The sequence below is a fragment of the Microcaecilia unicolor genome, chromosome 6 (assembly GCF_901765095.1).
Source record: "Microcaecilia unicolor chromosome 6, aMicUni1.1, whole genome shotgun sequence".
Taxonomy (NCBI): domain Eukaryota; kingdom Metazoa; phylum Chordata; class Amphibia; order Gymnophiona; family Siphonopidae; genus Microcaecilia; species Microcaecilia unicolor.
The window spans coordinates 78,767,026-78,793,532 of NC_044036.1; the positions used below are offsets into that span (position 1 = coordinate 78,767,026).

General features: G+C 41.2%; 2 protein-coding genes across 4 annotated transcripts in view; both read right to left on the bottom strand.

Moving 5' to 3' along the window:
* Window positions 1-26,507, bottom strand: part of DPYD (dihydropyrimidine dehydrogenase) — a 1,476,885-nt gene that overhangs the window by 951,538 nt on the left and 498,840 nt on the right. For all 3 annotated transcript variants that reach the window (XM_030205306.1, XM_030205305.1, XM_030205304.1), the window contains one exon: window positions 4,545-4,632. In XM_030205306.1, coding sequence (XP_030061166.1) covers window positions 4,545-4,632 — 88 coding nt within the window. The remainder of the gene's footprint in view (window positions 1-4,544; window positions 4,633-26,507) is intronic.
* Window positions 23,549-24,175, bottom strand: LOC115471602 (histone H1-like). Its single transcript, XM_030205307.1, has one exon. It carries the CDS (start codon window positions 24,173-24,175, stop codon window positions 23,549-23,551), a length of 627 nt encoding a protein of 208 aa, XP_030061167.1.

Genomic DNA, 26,507 nt, shown 5'->3' on the forward strand with positions numbered 1-26,507 from the left:
ACAACATTTTTGAGAACTTTAGACATATAGGTAAGATTGGAAACAGGACAATAATGACTGGCTATTGAAGGATCCAGGTTTGCCTTTTTCAAAATGGGACACAGATTAGTAACTTCTATAAATCTGGGAACCGTCTGGATGAGAGGCTAAGATTAACTGGGAAGGGGGAAGGAAGGGGGGCATCACTGGAGGAGTGATGAGACAAAGAAGGGGTAGTTTGACCAGGAGAGGATAGGAACGGTTTAAGCAGAGTGTCAATTTTATTGATAAAAATAGGGAAAGGGACTCCATAGAGGGGGCCAGGCTGGATGATTGATTATTATTGGAGGGGGGGTCTTTTACTAAAGGTTAGCTCGAGTTATCTGCAGCAGATCCCATTTTATTCATATGGGCTCTGTTGCAGATATAACTCAAACTAATCTTTAGTAAAAGACCACCCTTGGTGAGGTATACATCTGATGATAGATCGAATATAGATCTTTAGAGAGATTTGGGGATTTAAAGAGCTTATTAAAGATGTAAGTCTTTTTAGCTCTTTTAAAAAAGATGGTTATACTTATGGTGAAGGTCCATGCATTTCTGAAGATCCAAAGGAGATCTAGACTTTTTTAGTACTGTCACTGCTCACCACGTCTTTAATTTTCTTGATACTATGGCTGGTCTAGCCAAATTTCTTGATCCTCCTGCAGAACATGGCACAATGGTCCAGATATCAAAGCCAAAATTCCCTTCCCTTCACTCTAAGGTATAATGGCCAGGGAAGTAGGTGCCAAAGGCAAATAATTCAGACAGGCTGGCATTTTATACTAACCACAGTTTTCATCCAAAGGAGTTTTCTTCTATCATTACTTCATTGGTTGGGAGAGCCCTCCACGTTTTCTTGAAGCTGTAGGGTCCAATATTTTAGTAGAGCCATTAGCATTCTCTGTTATTCTCACAGTGCAGAACCTTACAGGTCTCTACACCTTCTTCAGGGAACACCATCTCAAAATAAAGAAAACTTTCAAAATTGATTTACCCATGGAAATTAAATGAGACACCCCTTAAGAAAATTGGATTTCTTGGGTTTGGTTCTAAGACTGCATTACTGTCACAGGTGAGCAGGGTATGAATGTGTAAAAGTAATATTCACAGACTCTAAGAAGAGGGAATTCCAGTTACCTAGCATAAGGGGGTAAATGTATGGTCACATTTAAGGCATGAGTACTTACACCAAGTATTAATACTGGTGTAAATGATGGTGCCTAGTTGTGAGCTAGAACCTGCATAAATTATAGTACTCTAGGATTTACAAGTATACTTGTCTATACAAAATACTTAACTACAGAGAACAGTTTTGGATCTGTACTTTGAATACTGTTATGCCTGGAGGATTGAACCGGGAAATTGAATGGATGACGTTGATTTAAATCTAACTTCTGATTGGAAGGAATAACCTTACCCCTAGTCTCTAACTGGTGCTATTAGACTCATGTGATACTAAGCAGAATATATAAGATTAAAAACAAAACAAAAAACACTGCAGCCATGTTTGAAGCTGCAAAACATGAGAACCTAAATGGTTGGAATCTATACTGTTGGATAGATTGCTAATCTCAAAGATTTTATGTTATAAAAATAAGATGTTTTTGTTCTAGCAGACTATCTTGAAACAGCTACTTGCAAAACATGAATTCATGTCGGTGATGAGATGTCTCTTGCTATGATTTTACATTTATCGTTCGATGGAAGAATAAGAAGAAATTAAGCAAAGTACTCGTTATATTTTATTTAAAAAGTTAAAAAATTAAGAAAATGGAAAATATACCATGGACTGATGATGATTACATGCTTATCCTTTACTACAGTATGCTAGGCTCAAGTGAATTAGCCTGATGGATGGAAGCATGCGTATTGGACAGATACAATAACAAATTTATATATAAAGTGCTTTTTGGTACTGGGCTTAATATTATTGTGACTGTTTTTACCTCCTTCTGTATACTTATATTGTCTGGTGCCTAATAATAGGAGTACTCATTCTAATGATGGCAGGATTTTTTAAATCCACAATAATACCACTTGTGACACATCTGGGGTGATTCACATGATAGTTTGTCCCTACTTAACAATATGTCAGACCCACTTAGATGAGATAGGTATGTGACTGATAGAACATTGGAGTGATTTAAACACCAGAAATCTACAGGCTCTGAGAGCACATCATTGGGTACATTTTGGACATAATTTTGAATTTTATTTTGGAGAATCATTGACTGGATAGATAAGGGGGTTTGGGGAAGGAATTTTAAGGATCTCCTGAGCCATTGTGAACAATTTTAGATTTATAACTTGCAAGCAAGTGAGCCGATGGAATTAAATGCTGAATTTGAATGGTCCACCTGCTTAAGGTACAGCTACTACTACTACTACTACTATTTAGCATTTCTATAGCGCTACAAGGCATACGCAGCGTTTCACAAACATAGAAGAAAGACAGTCCCTGCTCAAAGAGCTTACAATCTAATAGACAAAAAATAAATAAATAAAGTAAGCAAATCAAATCAATTAATGTGAACGGGAAGGAAGAGAGGAGGTAGGTGGAGGTGAGTGGTTACGAGTCAAAAGCAATGTTAAAGAGGTGGGCTTTCAGTCTAGATTTAAAGGTGGCCAAGGATGGGGCAAGACATAGGGGCTCAGGAAGTTTATTCCAGGCGTAGGGTGCAGCGAGACAGAAGGCGCGAAGTCTGGAGTTGGCTGTAGTGGAGAAGGGAACAGATAAGAAGGATTTATCCATGGAGCGGAGTGCACGGGAAGGGGTGTAGGGAAGGACGAGTATGGAGAGATACTGGGGAGCAGCAGAGTGAGTACATTCATAGGTTAGTAGAAGAAGTTTGAACAGGATGCGAAAACGGATAGGGAGCCAGTGAAGGGTAGTATGAGTAAAGCGACCCTGGCGGAAGACGAGACAGGCAGCAGAGTTTTGAACACTTTAGTTTTTATTATCACAAAGATCTTTTTAAAGAAACCAACCAGTATTGAAAACATTTTTCACATTGTTAAAGACTCCTGAGGCAGGCCTGTCGAGTCTACAATAAAGTTTGTTCCTGTATACATTATCACAGTCTCAGCGTCCTGGAATCATTGGTCCACTTCTCACTTTGTTTATCTATATCTTTACCCCGTGGGATTTTGTGTTCATCTGCTTTGGTGGAAAGCCTACCCCCACCTTCATTCATTGAAGAGCCCTTTTACAAAGTGGCGGTAGGGCTATCGTGCATGTAGCGCATGCCAAATCAACACTACCTTCCGGTTGGAGTGCCCACCCAGCAGTAATTTTGAAGTTGACGTATGCTGTTTCCTGCGGTAGAAAATATTTTTCTATTTTCTACCACGGGGGTCATTTCCAGCGGTAATCAGCAGCACAGTCACATTGGCGCATGCTGCATGAGTACTGCGGGTGTAGCATGTGAGCCCTTACCGCTAGGTCAATGGGTGGTGGTAAGGGCTCAGGCAGTAAATAGCTACTTTTAATTCTAGTGCATGACCATTTACTGTCCCCATTGTAAAAAGCCTTTTCTCCCTGCCATGGTAAAAAATGGCCCAGTGCGCACCAAAAACACCCACCCACACTACCACAGGCCACTTTTCACCACAGCTTAGTATAAGGACCCCTGAGTACTGTATTTCACATTCATTGACACAGTAATAGCTGATAGCTGAAGAACTCTCTGATGCAATGGCTCCCATATGGAGATTTTCATATTTAACTGAGACTTTGATTTTTTTCCTTTAGGAGCAGTTAAAGAATGCCAATACACCAGATATGAAAATCCCCCTGAAGCAGAATCATCTTCAAAACACTGGCAGTGTCAGGGAGGGTAAAGATTGAATTAGAAGTATGAGGGACTTGATCTGAACGGTTTTCTAGCGGCACACGTTAGACTGATACATTAAGATAAGTACAGTAGAAAATGCTATTATGATTTGTATTGGGTGAATCCACAGGAATTATTGCACCTTATTCTGGAGATTAAGCACAGTTTAGCACAAGAGAAAGGCTATAGATTTTTATTTTTATCAAAGTTAAAAGTTACATTGGGGACATATGATGTCTATTTCAAAGACAGTGATACCACTAGACCTATTGTGTGATAAAATATCTTTTCTTGACTGATGGTCCCTTTCTCCTAGTAAATCTCATTTTGAGTGTCAGAGATACTGTATAGGTCTCTGAACGCTTAAACATTATGGATATTAAGTTTTAGTTTTTGCCATACAGTATTTTGGGTTCTGTCAATAATAATTCACATCAAAGGCATGGCTATAAGGTTTATCAAGAAAGGATTGCAATCTAAGTTTCAGCAGAAATAGGTTTAGTGATTTGCTGAAAGTCACAGTGAAAGGAATCAAATTGGGGCCTCCAGGTTTCACAGCTCTGTGCTCTACTTGGCTAAATTACCAGTCTCTACACTGATTACAAAGGCACAGAATAGGAGAAAAACCTTACCGAATCAGGCTCTTAATGAAAGAAAATCTGACATATCAGAACATAATACTCTTACCTATCCCAATAAAGACTGCTTTATATCCTTCTTCCTTCAAGGTGCTGATAGTCATTCCATTCACTCCCAGACCTTTGCCATCAATTACCTGAAACAAAAGAAAGCAAACTCCATTGGCAATTTGTTCCTTTGCTAATAATGACAGAATTAAACATGAGGGTGACAAAACAACAAATGCCTGGACCTCAGAAATTGCTAGCAGCGAGATGAAGAAATTCATTAAAAATGATTCTGCCAGTAATAAGATATGCCTAGCAGTGTGAAGACTGCCATTAAACCCATCTAGCTAAGCTAGTAGTACTAGTTTATAAACACACTGCTAGCATGTAAGGAAAAACATGATTTGAAACTTAGCAATCCCAAACATAGCAGTGACTAATACCATTCCAGTCCCATGCAGAAGGTATGCTGTTACACTACTATATTAACCTGCATATAATTAAATACGGTATAAGATATTTAATTGCTGCCCCTAAAAATTCAATAGGAAATAGCAGGGGCAGACTGACAGTGGTCAGGGCCCCTGGGCTGTAAAGGTCATTGGAGCCCCCTGGACACTGCCCACCACCCCACCCTTGTGCCAATGCCCACCTCCCTCTCCGGTTCTACCTTGAAGGGCCTGGTGGTCTAGTGGGTTCTTTGGAGGCAGGAAAAATCCCACTCTTTCTTGCCCGCTGCCAATACTCTGCATGGCGGCAGCACTGTTATGTTTTTCAAAATGGCTGCCGAGATTTACTGTGGTAGACTCGCAGACTCAGCAGTCTCAAGAGACTTCCACAGGAAGTCTCTGCAGCCAACACGGCAGCTCCGGCATCGCCATGCAGAGTAGCAGCAGCAGGCAGGAAAGATGGGGATTCTGCCCCGCCCCTGAAGAAATCACTAGGACCACGGGCTGCAATGTGCTGCAGCAGCGGATGACCAGTAGAGCCTCTGGGCCCTCTAGATCCTTCAGGCCTTCGGGCACTGCCCGGTTGCCTGAATGGTTAGTCCGCCCTGGGAAAGAGAATTCCACTGAAAACAAATAACTTGCGTAATTTAAATATAAGGAGAATAATTTTCAAATGCATTTCTGTCAGTAAAGTAGCTCTATAAAACTGCCCTCCCAGTATGGGGGTACACAGTTTGTATGTACAGAAGTTCCCCTGGACCGAGTTTGGGAGGGTGGTTAGTGTTAATTATCTTAGAAAATATTGGGGTGGTGGTAGTGACATGGGGGTGGAGGTTAATATTGTAAAAACACTGAAATAACAATTATTAAAACACACCATTTTATAAAGGCACTTTGGCACATATACACCTTTAAAGAATAGGCTCCTACAATAATCTGAATAGAGCATAAATGCTCTCACAGAAATTTACACCTATTCTGAGGCAAGCATAAATATGTGAATGTACTTTTTATGTATGCATGTGCTTTTTTTTTTTTTTTAATAAAGCATATATGTACAGAGCAATTCTTCTCCTTGCTCTTCCCAAATCCACAGATTCTATATATGGTGCCCAAATTTGGGCACACTGCTGAGATGTGAATGCAAATTAATTGGTTAACAAGCTCTTAATTATCAATAATAAGGCCAAACCAATTATTGATGTTTATTGGCACACCCCCTTTAGGGGGGAAATCTATATATGGCGCCTTAAAAATCAGTGCTGCAAAACCACGTGGTTAGCGTGATTCTATAAACTATGCCTAAAGTTATGCGTAGTTTATAGAATACACTCACATGCTGTTCTTGCAACTAAAATTTAGGTGCACCCATTATATTTAGTTCAGCTAAATGGGTGCGCCTAAGTTAGGCGTAGATCGGGTGTATTCTATAATAGTGCTGTGACAGAACAGTGTGTTTTAAGCCTGTAAATTGCCTAAATTAATTCTGACATGTACTTCTCTAGTTTGGCCAACAGGTGGTGCATGTTTATGTTTAAAGCTGTTATAGAAAAGTGAATGCCCTATTTTAAGGGCCCTTTTACTAATCTGTGTAGGCGCCTACACGTACCCAATGCTCACCAAATTGGAGTTACAACCCAGTTACCGCATGACCCTCGCGGTAAATTCAATTTTGGCACGCGTCTGAAAAATATTTTTTTAATTTCTGGCATGTGTCAGCTACGTGTGTCAAGTGGCATTTGACGTGCGTAGGTCATTATTGCCCGGTTACCGTGTGAGACCTTACTGTTAAGTCAATGGCTGGCGATAAGGTCTCAGACCCAAAATGGATGCGTGGCAATTTTCATTTAGCCGCACGTCCATTTTCGGCAAAAATTAAAAAGGCATTTTTTGTAAGTACGCTGAAGAATAATTCTTTGCGCGCCCAAAACATGCATCTACCGCAGGTCATTTTTCAGCACACCTTAGTAAAAGGACCACTTTGTTTCACTTAGTGAAGACGTGAATCTACAGTACTGTAAGCAGTATACTTTCAAAACTTGTTGACTGGGCTCTGATTGACCTGGAATTTTGAAATTACCCAGCAGTTGTTGCTGGTTCTTGCTTCAGAGAGAGAGAGAGAGAGAGAGATCTCTTTGCTGAAGCTCTGTGAACAGCTGTATGCCCTGATGTCCCCAGGTACTTTCTAGAAAGTATGCAAATGTTTAGTAAGTGTTATAATTGATCCATATTTCCGTTACCTGTTATTGTTTGCTATTTGCACTATTTTGTTCCACTGTTCAATATTTTTAAGAGAATAAACACAATTGTTTGTTTGCCCTGCTTGTCTGGACTGATAAAGAATCCTGGTGATTTGTGTGTTGGGTCTGTGAGTGATTTCTAAGACTGCGGAAACACTGGGAGACTGGGCCCCCAGTAACCCAGAAATCACTGGAGATAATTTGAGAGCAGGAGACTCACCCAGAGGTAGTTGTGACCCAGTCGGTGGGAGGAGAGTGCTAGAGTAGAGCACAAGCAGCAGGTGCACCTGACCTGTGCTGGGGATAGACCCTCTAAGTGGCCACAGGGTAACCCCAGGCAGGTGTGTAGGCATTTTGTGACAAGTGCGCTTAGTTTTTTGGAATGTCCACAACCCATCAATGGCCACACTCACTTTTCGACCTCGTGCATTAGAATTTATGTGCAGCACATTATAGAATACACCTAGAAAGTTGAGCTTGTTAATTCTAATTAATGCCAATTAGTGCTGCTAATTGGTTAAGTACCAACTGCTGTTAACAATGCTGATTGGGTTGTTAAGCCAATTAAGTTACGTGCTTTGTTATAGAATACGCTTGGATTCTGGAGTAGAATGCAAGGCATGCTGTATAGAATCCAGGGGATAGGGGAATTCAGTAGCACCCTTTGCAGAATACTAGCTTAGTGTGGATTTGTACCTAACTTGGGCATGAGCACTTATGCCTGCTGAAATCTGCTGTAAGTACTGGCACACAACTAATGGCACTGGGGTGCATAAATTATACTATTCTATAACATGTGTGCCTAAATTCTGGGAATGTCCGTGGCCACACCTCTTTTGAGTTGTGCACCATAAAATTTAGTTGTGCATATTATAGAATAGGGCACAGGGCAGATCTGTGCACAAATCATACTGACTGGCAATTAGCACAAGTTATTGAGTGTTAATGGCTCATTAATTGGTTTGCGAACAGATGTGGGATTCACAGCCAATTTTGGACGTCCCATATAGAATCAGGTAGTATTCTAGCCACTTGTGCATACACATCACCTCTTACAGAATACCAACTAATGGAAAAGCATGTGCCATAATTTGATGATGCATACTTTACTGGTGGACATGCACATGGACAGAGCTTGGGGGAAACACACAAGTATTTGCGTGAATTCTGGCACCCGACGTTCCATGACCTATATAGAATCCAGGGGTATGTGATGATGGAGAGAGTTTTCAGGACAGAAAGAGCCAACTTGAGAGAGCATTTCCATCATATTAAACACAATTTTCAGCTTATTAGCTTGAGCAAAAAGTACTAAGGATGATTTGGAAATGTGCATATTTGAAGGGTTGTGATCGTCCTAGCAAGACTCTAGGAATACAAGCATACCCTGCAGATTGTTAGCTTGTAGATATCTTTGGCAAACACAGGAATAGAACTTTTTGTTACACATGACCAATACTACAAAACCTGTTTCATGCAGGTAAATGGGTTTTTCTTATGGTGATTACCACTAATAAATTTGGGTTGAACGTCTTCATTAAATAATACAAAACACACGAGTCTCCATCTAAACCCTCAAGCAGAGAGATACAATGAACCAAGAACAGGTCGTATTATCAAAGTCTCAAACTTATGCAGCCACAACAAATGCATCTTCAGTAGCTTCTTAAATCGAGCTAAATTGCTATACAAACGCAAATGTCCTGTAAGTGCATTCCACAACTGTGTTCCTGCCACATAATGTGTCTGCACTATTTGGATCCATAGGCAATCACATGGCAGTATAAGATATGACGGGCCTCTTTGGTTGATATATTTTTAAGGCTTGTCGAAGATGAAAACGAGCATCTGAGTAAATAGTTTGATGAGTAATAATCAGTACTTTCAGCATGCAGCAGCTGCTAGTGCTGGTTCATTTTAATGGCCACTGCGTGCTAACCTACATTAACTGCCAAACCCAGTTTTGTAAACATCCTCCTTAGAGTACACATTTTTAAGGTGAAGATAATGAACCAAATCCTTAAAGCATCCCATACAAGCTGGAAGAGCCACAAACGAGAACCAAAGGGGCTTTTTACTAACATGCAGTAGGCAGTTGCCACATGCATGAGAACGTGGTGTCTTTTGCCAATATGCACTAATTTAAGCACTAATAGCACATTTTGGAGTAGGTTAAAGGGTTTGAACTGAACTTTGCATTTAGCACATAGTAATTTACAATGCACTTTATTTTTAATTTGTAGAAGCAATTTATTGAAAATCCAAGCACCAGTAAAATATACAACCTTAGCAAAGATAAAATACAACCAATGATAATACCATGCACAGATACACCAGAAGAACAAGAACAGTAACAGGCTTCCGTGGTTATAGCAATAAATTTAAACAAAGGCAAAATAGCCCCACTCCATCCCCCTCCCCCAATCTGTGGATAGCCTGGGTGCGGTTAGGACTCCTTAAATAATGCATCTTCACTGTCACTGCATTTAATATATGGAATGTATTATTTGCAGTTTTTATGAGAACATGCTGAGAATGCCCTCAAACTTACTTCAAAGATCTTGCAATAATTGGGGGCAATTTTATAAGTGGGCACCTCCTTTTAGATGCCCCGATGTTGTACAGTGAGAGCTTTTTCTACAACAAATGTTGCACAGTGACAGCTTTTTCTACAACAGCATCTGGGCACCCAGATTCTGTTATAGAATTCTAACATAACCTGGCATCAGTGTGCCTATCATTTTTGTGCCCGTAATTACACCAGCCATAGATTTGGCATAACTGAGGGGGGCTAAATGCGGCAAGGGCACATGTAACTTAACAGTATTATTTAAGCTAAGGGGCCCTTTTACCAAGTTGTGATAAAAAGGGCCCTGAAATAGCAGCAGCCGCCATTTTTGCCACACACCAGGGCCCTTTTTGGATGTGGCATACATTCAGATTTCAGCAATACCTTTTTACCTCTCAACGGAGGGACATCTTTACACAGTGTGGGACATTCCTCCATGTGCAAAGCTATACATGTGTTGCACATTGCGGGAATGTCTAGATGCTACCGTGGTAACATCTTGCTGACATTTCCAGTTGTACATTTTGGGCCTCTTTTACAAAGCCGCACTGCCGATTCTCAGTGCGGCAAATGACAGGAAGCTCATTTAATTCTTATGGGCTTCCTCTCATTTGCCATGAGGGAATCGCTAGCACGGCTTTGCAAAAGAAGCCCTTTATGTGATATATTTTCCAACAGCAGAGACAGTTTTCGCTGCTCTTCAAGGACATACTAGTTCAAGACATATACTTGAGATATTTTTGAACCTCTAAAACTGTTTTTTCAATTATAGCCTTTTGTGTTTAGACATTTTGCAATAAATGTCTCTGGCACCATTTAGACATTATATCAAAAAATAGTACAAAATCCCCGTTTCTGATGCAAATGAAACGGGGGGTAGCAAGGTTTTCTTCTGTGTGCATGTGGGAGTGTGTGTGTCCCTGCCCTCTGCCCTCTCTGTCCCCTCCCCCCTCGGAGTCCAGTCCTTCAGTGTTAAGTTTCCTGCTGTGCTGTTTATGTTACAGAGATAGTGAGGGCTTCTGCCCTCTCTCCCCTCCCCCCTCTGAGTCCTTCACTGTTACAGAGAGAGCGATTTGATTTCGTGCTTTGCTGTGTTTTCCTTCACTGTTTGTGTTACAGAGAGAGCGAGGGCGGGGCAAACACTCATGGGGAAACCGGATATCTCTCCCTCTTCACACTTCCGGCTGGAGGCTTCATTTAGAACGTTGGTGGTGCCTTTTATATATAGAGATGCTCCTCAAAATATCATAATTTACAAATTCAAACACCACAGATAATTCAACAATCTTCCTGCCCCTTATTCAAATTTGCCTTGATGTAATAAGTTAGGGCAAGGCTAGAGTATTCTGCACTATGAAGTGGATAAAATCCCATTTACTTTGGATGCGGAACATTAGTCTCATCCAAAAAAGAAAGAAGCTCCATCAGCCACTAATTTCTCTTTAATCTTGGAAAAGGGAAGATTTGAGACAGAATGGTAAGTAAAGGCTACAGTCAGGTCAGCTTTAGAGTCCTTCAGATGAGAAAGCGCAACAGTAATGTTCCATTCCAATGGAAACTCTCCATAGCCAAGGCTCTTAGAGTTCTTTTTACAAAGCTGCACTACCATTAGCAGTGTGCTGAATGCAAAGAAGCCCATGGGAATAGAATGGACTTCTTCACATTTAATGCACTGCTAATCGGTAGCACAGCTTGGTAAAAGGAGCCCTTAGTAACTATAAAGAAGAGCTAAGGCAGGAGGTATCTAACACCTATCTTAACAACTAATTAGGAAAAGATCTGTTGGGAATGTAGAGGACTTTAGAGATGAAATAAAAACAGATAAGTCCAAGGCAGTAGGCAAACAAAAATTAGAAAAACTGATATAACCAAAAGGAGATGGGGAAGACATACTGTCTAACAAAGAAATTGAGCATAAATGTGATACAGATGGTGGGGAAAGAGATGCCTGAATATCCAAAATTGACTTACCGAAGAAAAGAGCAAGACCATCTGCTGACAAGGAGGAGGTGTCCAGAGACCATTGTGAAAAATTAGCCATCTGGTGAAGAATTTTATAAAGCCTAGAGAGATTAGAATCCTTTTACAATAAATGAAAGAAGTAGTCCTTTTTGGCCCAAGTAGTATCCACATATAATTCCAAGCCAGTTCCTTAAATGTGGCTAGATGAAGAACAGAATGAGATTTGTGCCAGCAGTGCTTAATGTGCTGCAGTTCTCTTTTCAGTTGTCAAAGGCCAACATGGAACCAGGAACATTTACCAAGCCTACTTAACATCCTGGTTGTCCAATTAGTGATCCAGTTCAGAAATTCTGTGAAACTTTGTCTTAAAAAGTAAAAGCAGCAATTAGCCCATGTGCCTGGAAACCTGAACGTTTTCCTAAAAAGTATGATGGCATCCCAGAAGCATTAGTGGAGCTTCCAAGTTATTTATTTATTTTTATTTTATTTATGCATTCTTGTATCCCACTATTTTCCAAGAGGGAGATTTTAGGCTGGGCCTAACTTTCTGGCAACTCTATCATGATGCATTAAGGGACCTACAGCATGGATTTCAATGGGCAGGATCAGGGATTATACATTCTACACTGCTTTGGGATGCAAACTAACAAAGTCTTTCACTAAAGCTTAGCTCGAGTTATCTGCAGCAGGGTCCATAGGAATAATATGGGCCCTGCTGCAGATAATTCGAGCTAAACTTTAGTAAAAGACCCCCTAAAACCAGAAGTGGCCAAAAAGTGTACTCCAAAGAAATGGATACTTTGGCAGCTCTGAATTAGAGTGTTTCTTTATGAACTGCTTCCTGCACTCCCACAGAGGAGGCCCAGGTGAGTTTTATTTGTTTCCACCTCAAGGAAAACCTTTATGCTGGGTTACTTCTCTGTTGGATTAGAACAGCCTATTTCTGTACAATTTGAATGATTTTGTAACTGCCATGACCTTCACCTTGTCCAAATATTTCAAATTCTGTGAGTTTAAGTTGTGTTTTCAAGGCCTTCTGCTTCTAAAACTCCAACTCCTGGTATTCTAGTCTTAGGGTCAAATAAGTGCCTTTGCTCCAGTATAATGGGGCTGGGAGTGAAGGGGGATTGCTCTTGCTCTGGCACTATACTACCACTGATATCCCTGGTAAGTGCCTAGGGGATGGGAAAACAGCTGCTTTTTTGGTAAGTGAAATGATGATACCTTGCTTAATTCTGGTGCCAGGGAGGATCAGAGGAGGATGCTTTTAGTGGGAGGGGAGATTGCTTGTTATCAGAGATGTTAGATGGTTTGCTATGAGCAGGTTTGTTAGTTTGGGCAGCAGTTATAGCTACCTCTTAACAAAACTGTGCTGAAATAAATATTTATAAAACAAAACAAAGATGTATTTAAAAAATGAAAAACCTAAAAAATTACAAATGAAATAGGAAACTTAAAACCAAATTAATTGCCTTTATACCCCTACAAATCAGTTTCATCTCAGGATGCTCTAGGGTCAGTGATATATATTCCTTTGGGCCAAACCCTGAAAATTATGAGTGCAATGTTAGATCCTGCTTTGAGCAGAGAATCTCAAATATGAGCGTTAAACTAAACAGATATTTGGGTATCTTCAATTGCTGCAACAAATGAAGCCTTATTTTTTTTTACTTGAAACTGATTTTTGGTGATGTGGTTTGGACTATTAATTGTGCCACACTTTATCTTGGATAAGCTAAGAAACATGCTTCCAGGTATTACAAAACACTGCTTTCAAGTTGATTTTTTGGGGTACAAGTTATGCGCATGTATCACCTTTTTAAATATGATTACATTGGCATTTGATTCAAGCCACAATTGTATTTAAGATACTGCGTATATATATTTTTTATAGATACTTTATATTTTGATCGCAGTATATATGTGCAGGCAATTCAAATTGCAATGGGCAACAGGTTCCTCCAGATGGATGGTGATCGCAAATTTCTGGTTTTCATCTCACAAGCATTCACATCAAAAAGAAACTTTCGATGATATTATTATACATACGGGTCCTTTATATTGAAAAAGAACTTCCTATAATATAAAAGGTATTACAGAAAAGACTAAAATCATTACGTTTTTAAAAATATTTAGGATGACTTGAGTAAATGATAAAATTGTAGTTGATTAGTTTACTTTTTTATAATGATGTTGTGAATATGATTTTATTCATGCACTATGCAGCACAGGACAGATCTCCACCAGTGGGAGCTGGTGACTTCCACTGATATTTTATTCTGCTGTATTGCCATAGGGCACGTGGAGTCCTTCCAGCACTTCCTTATGTATTACATAAAGTCTAACTGAATTTTACTGTATGTAATATAGGTAACATTACTTGTATAGCCTCCATTTTCCTTTCTTGAAGTTTGAGTACTTAATTGTGTGCCATTGTGGGTCGATTCCTCATGGTGCTGGCTCCTCCAGTCATTGGGTGGGAACTCAGACTCCATATTACTCTGTTTCCACCATCTTATTTTTTTTTATGGGTAGAAAGACTGACTTCCTTGCTACTCCCTGCCCTAGCTTTGATGCTCCTCTTATCTTAGTATACATACACACACAGAAGAGTATGGATGGACAGGATTCCCAACAGGTCACATTCAATAAATGGTGCTCAAATATAGGTGCTGTGAAAAGTTTGCGCTAAGTAGTATTCTATGAAAGGTGGTCTGGGCTGATCACATTTTACAGAATAGTGCTTAGAGTGAATTCCCGCACCCCAGTTCTTTTTGTGGGCTCCACTTTTGTGTTTCCTGTCTGGATGTTTCCATTCATGGAGGTTTTTCCTTCTTTGTTTGTGGTTTTTGTTAAACTTCTTTGTTTTTGTTTGTGGCTTTTTTTTTCAACTTTTGCAAAATATATTCTACTGCTCCTATATTATATAAGATTAATAAGCAAACCAAATGTTTAAAACTATTTTAAGCTAGTTTAAAATCAGATCTAAAGCGATAGAGTTCCAAAGACTCAGAGCTGGAAGTGTAGTCATATGTTCATAAAAAGGTAGCCAGTTAAATACATTTAAAACAGGAGTGGCAAGTCCAAAGTGTTGTTAAGACAAACTAGGCAGATGGTCATTTTCTACACATGGCAGAGTGGGAAGTAGAACAGCTCTGCTTTCTTCCTTTTAATTCTGGAGAAATTTGTCTGGCATCCAGTTGGAAACTACAGACACTGAAATTCTGTCTAAGATAATCAGAGCTAGTGATGAAAATAGAATGCAAAACTGAGATTTTTCCTGGTACAATGAAGTACATTAACTGGATAACATTGTTTCCCCCCAGTATCTTAAATCTGACTTGTAGAGTTGTATGCCTTAGATCTATTACTCAGTGATTCCTTCCAGTTTTCCTCACTGTGAAGAGAGAGAGAAAGAGATACTAAGAAAAATTAGGAGACTGAAAAGGTCATCTAGGTTGGCAATATTCAAAGAGATTTAACCAGGCAGGCTTCCTTAAATTTATTTAGTCCCGGATATTCAATGTTCTTCTATGTTTGTGCAGCGCTGCGTATGCCTTGTAGCGCTATAGAAATGCTAAATAGTAGTAGTAGTAGTGAATGGACATGGCCCAGCATTGAATATCCAGGGCTGATTATGCCCGTGGCAGTCAGCCCTTAAAAAAAAACGCTGATCACAACGGGCTGAATATTGTCCAGCCACTAATTTGCAAATGTTGATTCTTTTCTAAAATACATATAATGTAGCCAAACAGCATGAATATTCTGCACCATGCAGAACCAAAACAGCTGTTTTAAAATACGTTAAAAAATGGCATCACTAGGGAATTTTCAGGTTTAAAAAGTACTACATGCACACACTAGTACTGCTTTTATTTCTGATATATAGATATGGCACCACTCACTTATATAAATAGCAGATTTTAGATATCTGCATGCCTACAGGGACATGCTTAAGAGCTATTTTCCAAAAGTCAAACTTTTGGGAATTGGGTTTTAAAAAGCCATAGATAATGTTCATTCTCCCTTTCACCACATCCCAAATCTATGCTGCATATCTCAAGTTCAAACCAGAAGTTTGCCAAGAGTTATGTTTTCATGGGAGCTGGGTGGCTGGCTGGCTTCACATCAGGCTCTACAGCTTAGATTAAAGAATACATTATTTGCTTATTTACAACCCAAACATTTACCGATTTCTGCTCAATCTGTGTTGAGGCACCAGTCCTCAATTTTACTTTCCTTCATTTATTTTAGCCAAAGAAAGGAAACTTTTATCTTCCTTTCATTTTACAAATAACTTTCCTCATGCCCTGTGATCAGAGCTGGATCTATATTTACATCTAACCGTCCACCTGAACTACAAAGAAAAAGCCTACAGCAACCTGCATCAATTGGACCATCCAAGGATATCAGAGTCAGAAACTATAAAGTTCATACCTGCAATCCATGAGTTAAAATTTTATTTTAACTATATAACTATTTCTACCAAAATGGGGACCATCTATATTGAAAGTGCAAACCTTTACTTGATGAAATGTTAACACTCGTGGCACGAGGACATTTGTTGAATATATAAATGTTGCCTAGGGATATTTAGAGAAAGTACAGATGTTTAACTCAGAGACTGTTAATCTATTAGGGGGAGGGGGTAGGGGGGGAAAGGGGGGTTCGTGGTTGTTATTGTTGTATCCTGAAAATTGATTGTTGCATTCTTAGTGTATAATTTTGCTAAGTTTGTTCTAATAAAAAAGACTTGAAACATAACTATTTCTAAAATTCTGAATCTGTTAGATCCTTAAAACTAAAGTCAATCATCAACCCCCTCCATATTAAGTCTCCAAAGAAATCTACTATAATAAAACTCACCCTCAACATTCTGAAGACAACGTTCTGAAGTCACTCAGTCACTCACTGAAGGGTTCATGGATTCATGGTGGTGAAGCCACAACACTGACCATGTCTCTCTGCCCCGCCCTCACATGACGGACCAATCAGAAAAAAACACCCTCAACATTCTGAAACACAAAGGACCATCACAACACCGTTCCCAGGCAACACTAGGCAACTTAAGACGGACCAATCAGAGGAAACTACGTGACATTAAGGGAGGAGCATTCCCCAGCAGAATGGCTCATTATCTGTGCAGCACGGAGAGCACAGAACCACCGCTGGAACGAGAGAAGAATATTCCTGCTGTGGGTATGTGCAAAAATAGACCAGGGGAGAGGGGGGGGGGGATTTTTAAATGCCTAATGCCAGTACTGAAGAGTGCCAGAGGGCCTATAGCACAGACTATATTTGGGATCGCTTGACATGGAGTCAGAGGAGCCGGAAAACAACGTGCCCGTCACCATCTGGGACAAGGACAAGCTGCGGCCCAGCTGGAAGGATTACTCGCGACCCAGCCAGCAGCAAACAGCGAACAAGGAAGGGGGAGGAGTACTCCTTCCCTGCCTAGGAATCGCTGGAGACTGGCTGCCAATCTAACGAAACAACCGCACACCGACGCATCACCTCCATCATTAGAAAGGCATCCACTCTTTCTTCAACAGAAATGCAAACTAATAATACAAAACAAACAAAGAATACATGGTTTCTCAGGCGGCTGCAGGTAACTCCCCACCCCCTTCCTCTTCCCCTTTTGCCGAAGCAGCCAAGGACGTGCCCAACCATCCTCAGCCTCAGGCAAGCTGTCTCCCACCTCAGGGATTCCCCGAGCACCCGGAAAAAGACGGCGCTGATTCCTGCAGCACATAAATGTTCCAGCATTCCCCTGCAGCCGGCCTGAAATGGACCAAACATACCGGACCACCCCCCGACGGCCCGAGACCGTGCTCTTCTCCCTTCCGCCAACTTAAAACAACCATCCCCGGGGGACCAAGATGGCCGCATCTTACTAAGTTGCTGCGATCCTCACTTCCGACTAACAATGCCGAAGCGCAGAGGGAAGCTAGCGGCCAGAGCCTCGTCGCTGACTCCTTCTTTACCTGGATCTATTGAGAGATTTTTGAGACCGCAGAGGGTTAATCTGGATAGCAGAATGCTGCCAGTAGGGAGTGTCGGCATTTTGGGAGAATCGACTTCCCCTGGCTTTGAGACCACGCTGAGCCCCGCTATGTGCACCCCACCTCCTCAGCCGGTTGGAGCGAGCTCCTTTCTCGATGACTCGACGGGGTCTCCCCGCGAGGGTACTATTGACCCGGAAGAACGCCGAGTTGAAGGTTCGCTTTTAACAGAGAGAGGAATGGAGGGCCTTGAGCCTGTGAGGCCGCTACGAACTGAGGAGGCAGGAACCGAGGGTCAGGACAGGCCACCTGTGAAGTCTTCTGAAAGGTTTGCAATTCCAGTTGAGTTAGTAGTCAAGCCAAAAGAGGTTACACTTGACGCTTTATGGGATTTGGTCTCTAATCTGGGACAGACTTTTTTGAAGCAAATTAATGAGACTATACCTAAAGTAAATTCACTAGAAACTGCTAAACAAGAGATAGAGGAAAAGATTAAACTTACTGAAGACAAAGGAGAAAAAATGGAACAAAGAGTTATGAAATTGGAATCAATACAAACGTTGATGACAAATGATTTGACAAGTCTTAGGAGAAAAACTGAAATGTTTGACAATTATACTAAAAATCATAATCTAAGATTTGTCAATTTTCTCAGGATTATGACTGTTGCTCCTCTTGATATGTTAAAACGATATATGTGGGAAATTTTGAATATACCAGAACATAATTTGCCTCCATTTACCTTAGCATATTATATACCAGGAAAGGAACTGAACCAAGTTTTGGAAAATTCATTAGATGTATCCCGTTTGCTTGAGACTTCTGACACTGAATTAGAAGTGGCTGCGACCTTGGTCGCAACCACTGCATTATTACCCGATAAAAATTGGATCTTTCGTCTATTTTTCCGAAACAAAGATAAACCCTTTTTGGGTTTTAAAGTATTATTATTTCCTGATGTCTCCAAAGAGACACGTAGATGAAGGAAACAATTTTTGCTCTTTAAGTCTGAAGTGCTGCGCTTGGGGGGCACCTTTTTTTTAAGATACCCCTGCAAGTGCATAATAAGACTTGCTGAGAAGAAATATGTCTTTACAGAACCTTCACATGTGACAGCCCTGATAGCATCGGTGACAAGGGATGAGCGTTAAATTATAATTAACTCAACCAGGAAGATAGGGTGGAGGGGTAAGAGTCTTGATTTGGGATACCATTTTTCCCTTCTCTTTCGCAACCTCATACAGTCCATCAATCTATGTTATCTGGATTACTGTAACGGAGTTTATGCTGAATGTAAAGAGCAACTAATTAAGAAACTGCAGATGGCCCAAAATACAGCGGCCAGATTGGTTTATGGAAAGTCAAAATTTGAAAGTGCCATGCCCTCCGAGATAAACTGCATTGGCTTCCTGTCAAGGATCGAATCACCTTTAAACTCTGCTCTCTAGTTCACAAAATCCTATATGGTGAGGTACCTGGCTACATGATAGATCTCATCATCCTACCTTTCAGGCTCTCCCGTTCATATCTTAACATTCATTATCCAAACTGCAAAGGCATCAAGTACAAATTCACGTATGCTACATCCTTCTCTTTCATCAGTACTCAGTTTTGGAACTCTTTGCCGAAAACCATAAAAACCATCACCAACCATCTAACTTCCAGGAAATCACTAAAGACCATGTTATTCAGAAATGTTTATCCCACAGCCTCTGCATGTGTCTCCACTGTTGGATGCGCATCGATCTAGAGACATTTTGGACACATTCCCCTTCCCTCTTCCCTCCTGGTTTCCCTACTCCTTCCGTCAATTCCTACTCTTCCCCATTATCTCTTGTAGATTTTCCTGCTTTATTAGCTTCATTTTACTGCATTGGCATTTGCCTCTGTGGTGCGCTGTAAGCCACATTGAGCCTGACACTGTTGGGAAACTGTGGGGTACAAATGAGATAATAAATAAATAAATAAATTGAACTGCACAGAATATCCATCCCCTAGCTATATTAATCAGAATCTCTTTTAATTCAACTTGAAGAGGAGAAACCAATCTGGCTGCTCATGGTATACCAAGCACCTCGCAACAACACATTATCTGTGTAAGAACTCCTAGACTTGATCACTCAAGTGACCCTGAATTACCCTAGGCTGGACATCATGGTTGATTGCAATCTATACATTAAAACCCTAGATACCACCACAGCTGCCTTTCTGGACACGATGACAGCACTAGAATTTACACAAGAGATCAATTCTCCAACCCACAAAAAGGGTCACATACTAGACCTGGCATTCTACAAAGGGGTGGATATCCCAGAATTTTGGGATAACAATATTGAAATAACACCCCTATCATTGTCAGACCATTTTCTAATTAAAGTTTCCCTAAATTTACCACCTGAAATGAATGGCACATCCCAGGGTTTGGAAGGAGATCAGAGACAAAAAATAGCTAACAGTTGAGAAATGTCCTGGAGGCCTTGGACTATCCACAAGTGGATGAAAAGACAACTACAGTGTTAGAACAGGTTGGCATTTGGAATACACACTTAGCCAAAACCTTAGAGAAAATGGCACCAATAAAAAAGGTCTAATGCCCTACTCACAAACGCTCACTTTGGTTTTCTCCAGAACTTCGGATCCTTAAATGTGAAGGAAGGAAACTAGAAAGGAGATGGCGTAAATCTCACTTGGATGAAGACAGGCTAAACTGTAGGGTGCACATGACAAAGTACCACCAAGCCTTAACAGCAACCAAAAAACAATATTTCTTTCAATGCATTGCACATGCTGCCAATTCAATCAATCAGTTGTTCAGTATAGTAAACAGCCTACTTCAACTCACACAACAGAACCAGCCTGTCCAGTCTAAACTGAACTGAAATTATTTTGCTGCATACTTTTTCAACAAAAAAAGTCTCTGCCAGGATTTACAGGCAATCCTAATCAGTTAACCAGAAGTGCAAAAACTCACCCCCTCCTGACAGAGACAGATGGGCCATTTTTAACCCAATGACAAAGAAGAGACTTGACAAAGACCTTCGACCAACTACCCGCTCCCTCGACCCCTGCCCATCAAAGATAATGCAGCAGGCAAGTATGGGCCTCATAGAAGGTGCCACAAAAATTGTGAATGCCTCTCTTTCTAATGGGCAACTACCAATAGCATTAAAAGGGCAGTGGTTCATCCTTTGCAAAAGAAAAACAACCTTGACCAGGACAAACTTGAAAGTTACCGACCAGTATCCAACATCCCATTTCTAGGGAAACTTATAGAACATACAGTCTGTGTTCAACTTAATGATTGGCTAGAAGAGAGAAACTGGCTAGATCCATGTCAATCTGGAGTCAGACCCAGTTATGGAACATAAACAGTCCTCATATCCCTACTAGATGATCTTCACAGAAACAGAACAAAAAAAAACAGCACCACAGGCCTTTAAAAATGGAACACAGTTCTTTAATGAATGAGCCTTGACAAAAAGACCCGACACGGGCCATGTTTCGGTGACTAGCACCTGCGTCAGGGGTCACAGTGATGACAAAGCACCAAGGCACTTTCACCAAGTGCTTTGTAGCTTTTACTATATGAGACGTGGGGTAAGGAATAATATATTGTAGAGGAATATATTTGAGTTATTCCCCAAGTATTCCACGTCATCACTGTGACCCCTGACGCAGGTGCTAGTCACCGAAACACGGCCCGTGTCGGGTCTTTTTGTCAAGGCTCATTCATTAAAGAACTGTGTTCCATTTTTAAAGGCCCGTGGTGCTGTTTTTTTTGTTTGGACTTTAGTTGTATTTTGTTCCCTCTTTTTTGTTATATCCACTTCACAGAAACAGAGAAAAGAGATTCGCCTCAGTGTTAGCACTGCTAGATTTCTCAGTAGCTTTTGGCAATGTGGCTCATGATATCATGCTAGCACGACTGACAGAAACAGGTATCAGTGGAACAGTACATGCCTGTCAGACAGGCAACAATCCATAATGTTTGGCAGCAACTCATCACCACCATGGGCACTGACCTGAGGAGTACCACAAGGATCGATATTGTCACCTATTCTGTTCAATTATCTACCTCAAGCCACTAGCTGAGTTGATTCGGTCAATTGACACTCAGTTCTAAATCTTCATGGATGATGTGCAGCTACTCATACCCATTGAACCTGACTTACCTACAGCCTTGAATAAACTGATTACCTGTCTAGCATCAATTCAATAATAAGCTAAATACAACAAACACAGTATTTGAGGCACGGTCATACCATGGAGTAATACAAAGGCATTTTAAAATTCTCATTTTTGTTTTCCATTCCTTTCTTAATAAATCTAATATTCTGTTTGTTTCTTAGCCACTGCTGCACACTGAGCAGAGATCTCAATATGTATACTTTGGAAGAAAGGTTGAAGAGGGGAGATATGATAGAGACATTTAAATACATATGTGGCATACATGCACAGGAGACAAGTCTCTTTCTATTGAAAGGAAGCTCTGAAATGAGGGGGCATAGGATGAAGGTGAAAGGGGATGGACTCAGAAGTAACCTGAGGAAATACTTCTTCACCGAAAGGGTGGTGAATTTGTGGAATGGCCTCCTGGTGGAAGTGGTGGAGATGAAAACAGTATCTGAATTAAAGACAGCTTTGGACAAGTACACAGGATCTCTAGGAGAGTGATAGGAAGAGTACATTGCCTGGATGAGCAGACTGGACAGGCTATATTGTCTCTATCTACCTACATTTTTCTATGTATCTATGATGACTCTTAGATCCTTTTTCCGGGTGGTGACTCCAAATGTGGAACCTTGCATCCTCCTGGGTGGTGACTCCGAATATGGAACCTTGCACCCTATAACTATAGTTCTGATTCCTCTTTCCCATATGCATCACTTTGAACTTGCTCACATTAAACATCTGTCATGAACAATATATTGACATTTTCAGCCCAGTGTACCATAGCTGCTTAAAAAAAAAATCAATGTTATTTATTATTAAACTAGTAAAAAAGGCCCGTTTCTGACTCAAATGAAACGGGCACTAGCAAGGTTTTCCTTGGAGTGTGTATGTTTGAGTGTGTGTGTGAGAGAGAGAGAGAGAGAGAGAGAGAGAGAGAGAGTGAATGTGTGAGTGTGTGTGTGTGTGTGTGTGTGTGTGTGTGTGTGTGAAAGAGAGAGAGTGAGTCTGGGTGCAAGTGTGTCTGTGAGAGAGAGAGTGTGTGTGTGTGAGAATGAGAGTGTGTGCAAGTGCGTATATGAGACACAGTGAGTGTGTGAGAGAGTGTGCTTCACACAGATATAGTGTGTGTGAGAGACAGAGAGAGTGTGAGAGAGTATGTGTGTGATACACAGACTCTCTGTGAGACCGATAGAGTGTATGAGACCGAGTGTGTGAGAGTGACTGTGTAACACAGAGAGTGAATGTGATACAGTGTGAGACATAGAGTGTGTGAAAGACAGTGTGTGTGAGTGACAGAAAGACACTGTCACACACACACTCTCTGTCTCACACACACTCTCTCCCTCTCTCACAGTCAGAGATACCTCCCCCCTCTCTGGTCTCAGGCCCCCTGCCCCCTCCCATCTCTGGTCTCAGGACCCCCTCCCCTCTGGACTCAGGACCCCCTCCCCCCTTGGTGTCAGGACCCCCTCCCCTCTCTGGTTTCAGGACCCCCTCTCCCTCACCCCCCTCTGGTCTCAGGACCCCCTCCCTCCTGTGCAGAAGCAGACTTTTCAAGTCATTTAATAAGAACCAAACATCTTACTGTTTCTTTGATCTATGTGGCGGTGGCTCCTAGCCTTTGGATTTATAAGAGAATCAAGCAAGACACATAGCTTCACTTTTTCTTAGGTGCCCCCTTTTGCAGCCTTTTTGGCTTTGGGTTTGGCAGCCTTTGCTGGGCTTTTCTTCCCCTTCGGTTTCACTGCTTTAGCTTTAGCCGGGCTCTTAGCTACTTTCTTGTGTTTAACCACTTTCGGTTTTTTGGGGCTCTTGGCTACTTTTTTGGTAGTGGCTGCTGACGGTTTCTTGGCTCTCTTCGGACTCTCTTTCACTCCCGCCGATGCCACCTTTTTCGGCTTCTTCACGGCTGGTTTCTTGCTTTTGGGAGCGCTGTTCTTCTTGCTCTCCGGCTGCTTCTTGTTCAGTTTGAAGGAGGTCGAAGCTCCTCTGCCCTTGGTCTGCAGGAGGGTGCCCTTACTCACCAGGCTCTTGACGGCCAGCTTCAAGCATCTATTGTTTTTCTCCACGTTGTAGCCCGACGCTGCCAGAGCCTTCTTCAGGGCAGCCAGGGACATGCCTCTGCGCTCCTTTGAAGCTGACACAGCCTTCACGATGAGCTCGGAGATGCTTGGGCCCGATGACTTGTGCGCTTTTGCCACTCCAGCCGGCTTCTTCACCTTTTTGTTGGCCGCGCTTGGAGCCACCGTTGGTGCAGCGGCTGATGCTGTTGCCGCTGGAGCGGTTTCTGCCATTCTCCCTTTCGTCCTGAGAGGGAGGGAGGCATGGTGGGCTGGCAACTCTACAGAGTTCCCTCGAGGGCGGAGCCATTACGAATCCTCGTGTGGTTGGTCACTGCTACTTGTGACGAACCCGGAAGTACTGACGTCAATTCAGGAGATGGATAAAGAGAGCACGGATGCTTCAAGTTTTCAGTGCCATGAAGTCAGCTTCAGAATGTTGGAGGTACTTTTTATTATATAGGAAAAAAGATGAATGACAAAACTAGGAATATAATTATTCCTATCTACAGGTCCATGGATTCTATACTCAATGGACCTCGGTCAGACTCAATAGGGATGTTTTATTTCTTGTTGATCCTCCTCCCTCTTCTCCAACCCTGTATTGCCTCTTCTGTTTTGCTCCTATGTGGTGACCCTGAAATTTGAATTTTTCACTGGAACATGCATCTGTAGCTACTGGAAGTTTCCTCTTAAAAAACACCTCTCTATTAGAGATCCAAGTCTTCTATTAAGAGATAATGTTCCTGTTGCACCTTGGTTTCTCTAGATGACCTATCCTTCTCTGTTTCTCTCACCATTCCCATACCTACCTCTAACAAGCATTGGCATAGTTCAATGAGACAGAAACCATTTTTAATTATTGTGTAATATGTAAGGATTTTTCTGTTAATACACAACACAATGCACATCAATTATTAGAGTAGTGAGACAGTAGATATTGCAGTTGAGTCAGTCACTTTGTTGTCAGTATGGACCCACAGTATGTACCAGACTTTTACAAGAAAAGTGACTTTTACACACACACATTTAATTGGTGTTCACCTTGTCTACCTTTATGTCTCAACTATGCTCTTTTCACTTTATTTTCTATCAAATTTCTCACTATAGAATCTGTCTGCACAATTTGGTCTTTACTCCGACACACAAACTCAGTCAGTGCCTAGCCTCTCTGTACCTGAGCCCTGTTGTGTTCTCTTTCTTTTTGTTTGTTTGCCTTCCTAATACAAACATGCTTCTCTTTGAAATCCAAGAGAAAAATGGCACTGCTCCCAGATTCATGGTGATAACATCAGCCATGGGATTTAGAAGAAGCAACGCTGAAATAAGTGTGCTTGGCTGCTTTTCAGAAAGCTTCGACATAGTAGAGCAAGTGATTCCTACTTCATTTTTGCTCTTTCCTATGGTGGTTCCACTTTGTTGGGATGCTAGGCTCACCAGGAATTAACCCCCAAACTACCAAGCTTTTTTTGTAAAATGCGTTACCAAGAGGGTGGTGGTTACCACCTCCCCTGTATTTTTGTGGATTTATTAATTATTGGTCCCATTTGAAAGCATTTCAGAAGTCAAATTAAACAAGCAGTCAACAAAGATGGCTTCCAGCACTGTTCAGAATAATAAATATGAAAAAATGTCTGGATTGCAAAAAATTAAAGTATTTCTTTGTATGCACATCTTTTATTCTTCATAAACAATTTAAATTGCCAACTAAGCAGGTAAGTTGCAAACAGAAAGGTTTAACAAGATTCTAACTACTGACAATGATAACAGCTAAAATTAATTGATGTACAGGTCTAATACTTCATGCACTGCTACACATGGTGCAGGTGACTGTTTTGGCCAAGTGTTTCAGGCATGCTGGCTTCTTACAAATTCTACAGCACTGTCTAACTCTGTTGGCATTGTTCTTCCACTTCATGTAACCCTCTCCATATGATTCCTTCATGCCCATAGCACATCTTGATTCACGGTTGCTGATGGAACATGCTGCTGAGGATGACATGATTGGTCTTCCCAGAATGACACCGATAGCTCGCTGAAAATTGTTCTGAAGTCCTACTAATTTTTTCCAGCCACTCTTCAACCATTGGATGCACCAGTGCCATGCAGAGCTCAGTCAGAAATAAGCGTCGTCACTGACACTTCTTTTTTCCTTTCCACTCTAGATGCTTGTGCATTCAAATGACAAAGGAGTTTATGGCTGCTACATTGGTGATTGTGTAGAAAACTAACATTGTCCATTTTCTTGATGCAACCTAACAATGGTAAGTATCAAGCATCATATCTACAAAGTCAAAGCCACTTTTGGGCTCATTTTTGAAAGAATAGGACGCCGATCTTTCAACATAAATCGGAAGATTGGAGTCCTTCTCACTGGGTCCTCCAAATCGGTATAATCAAAAGCAGATTTTAGATATCCCCAACTGCTTTCCGTCACAGGGACAACCAAAGTTCAAGGGGGCGTATCGGAGACATAGCGAAGGTGGGACTTGGGCGTGGCTAACACATGGACGTCCTCGACCCATAATGGGAAAAAAGGGCGCCCCTAACCAGTACTTGGACAACT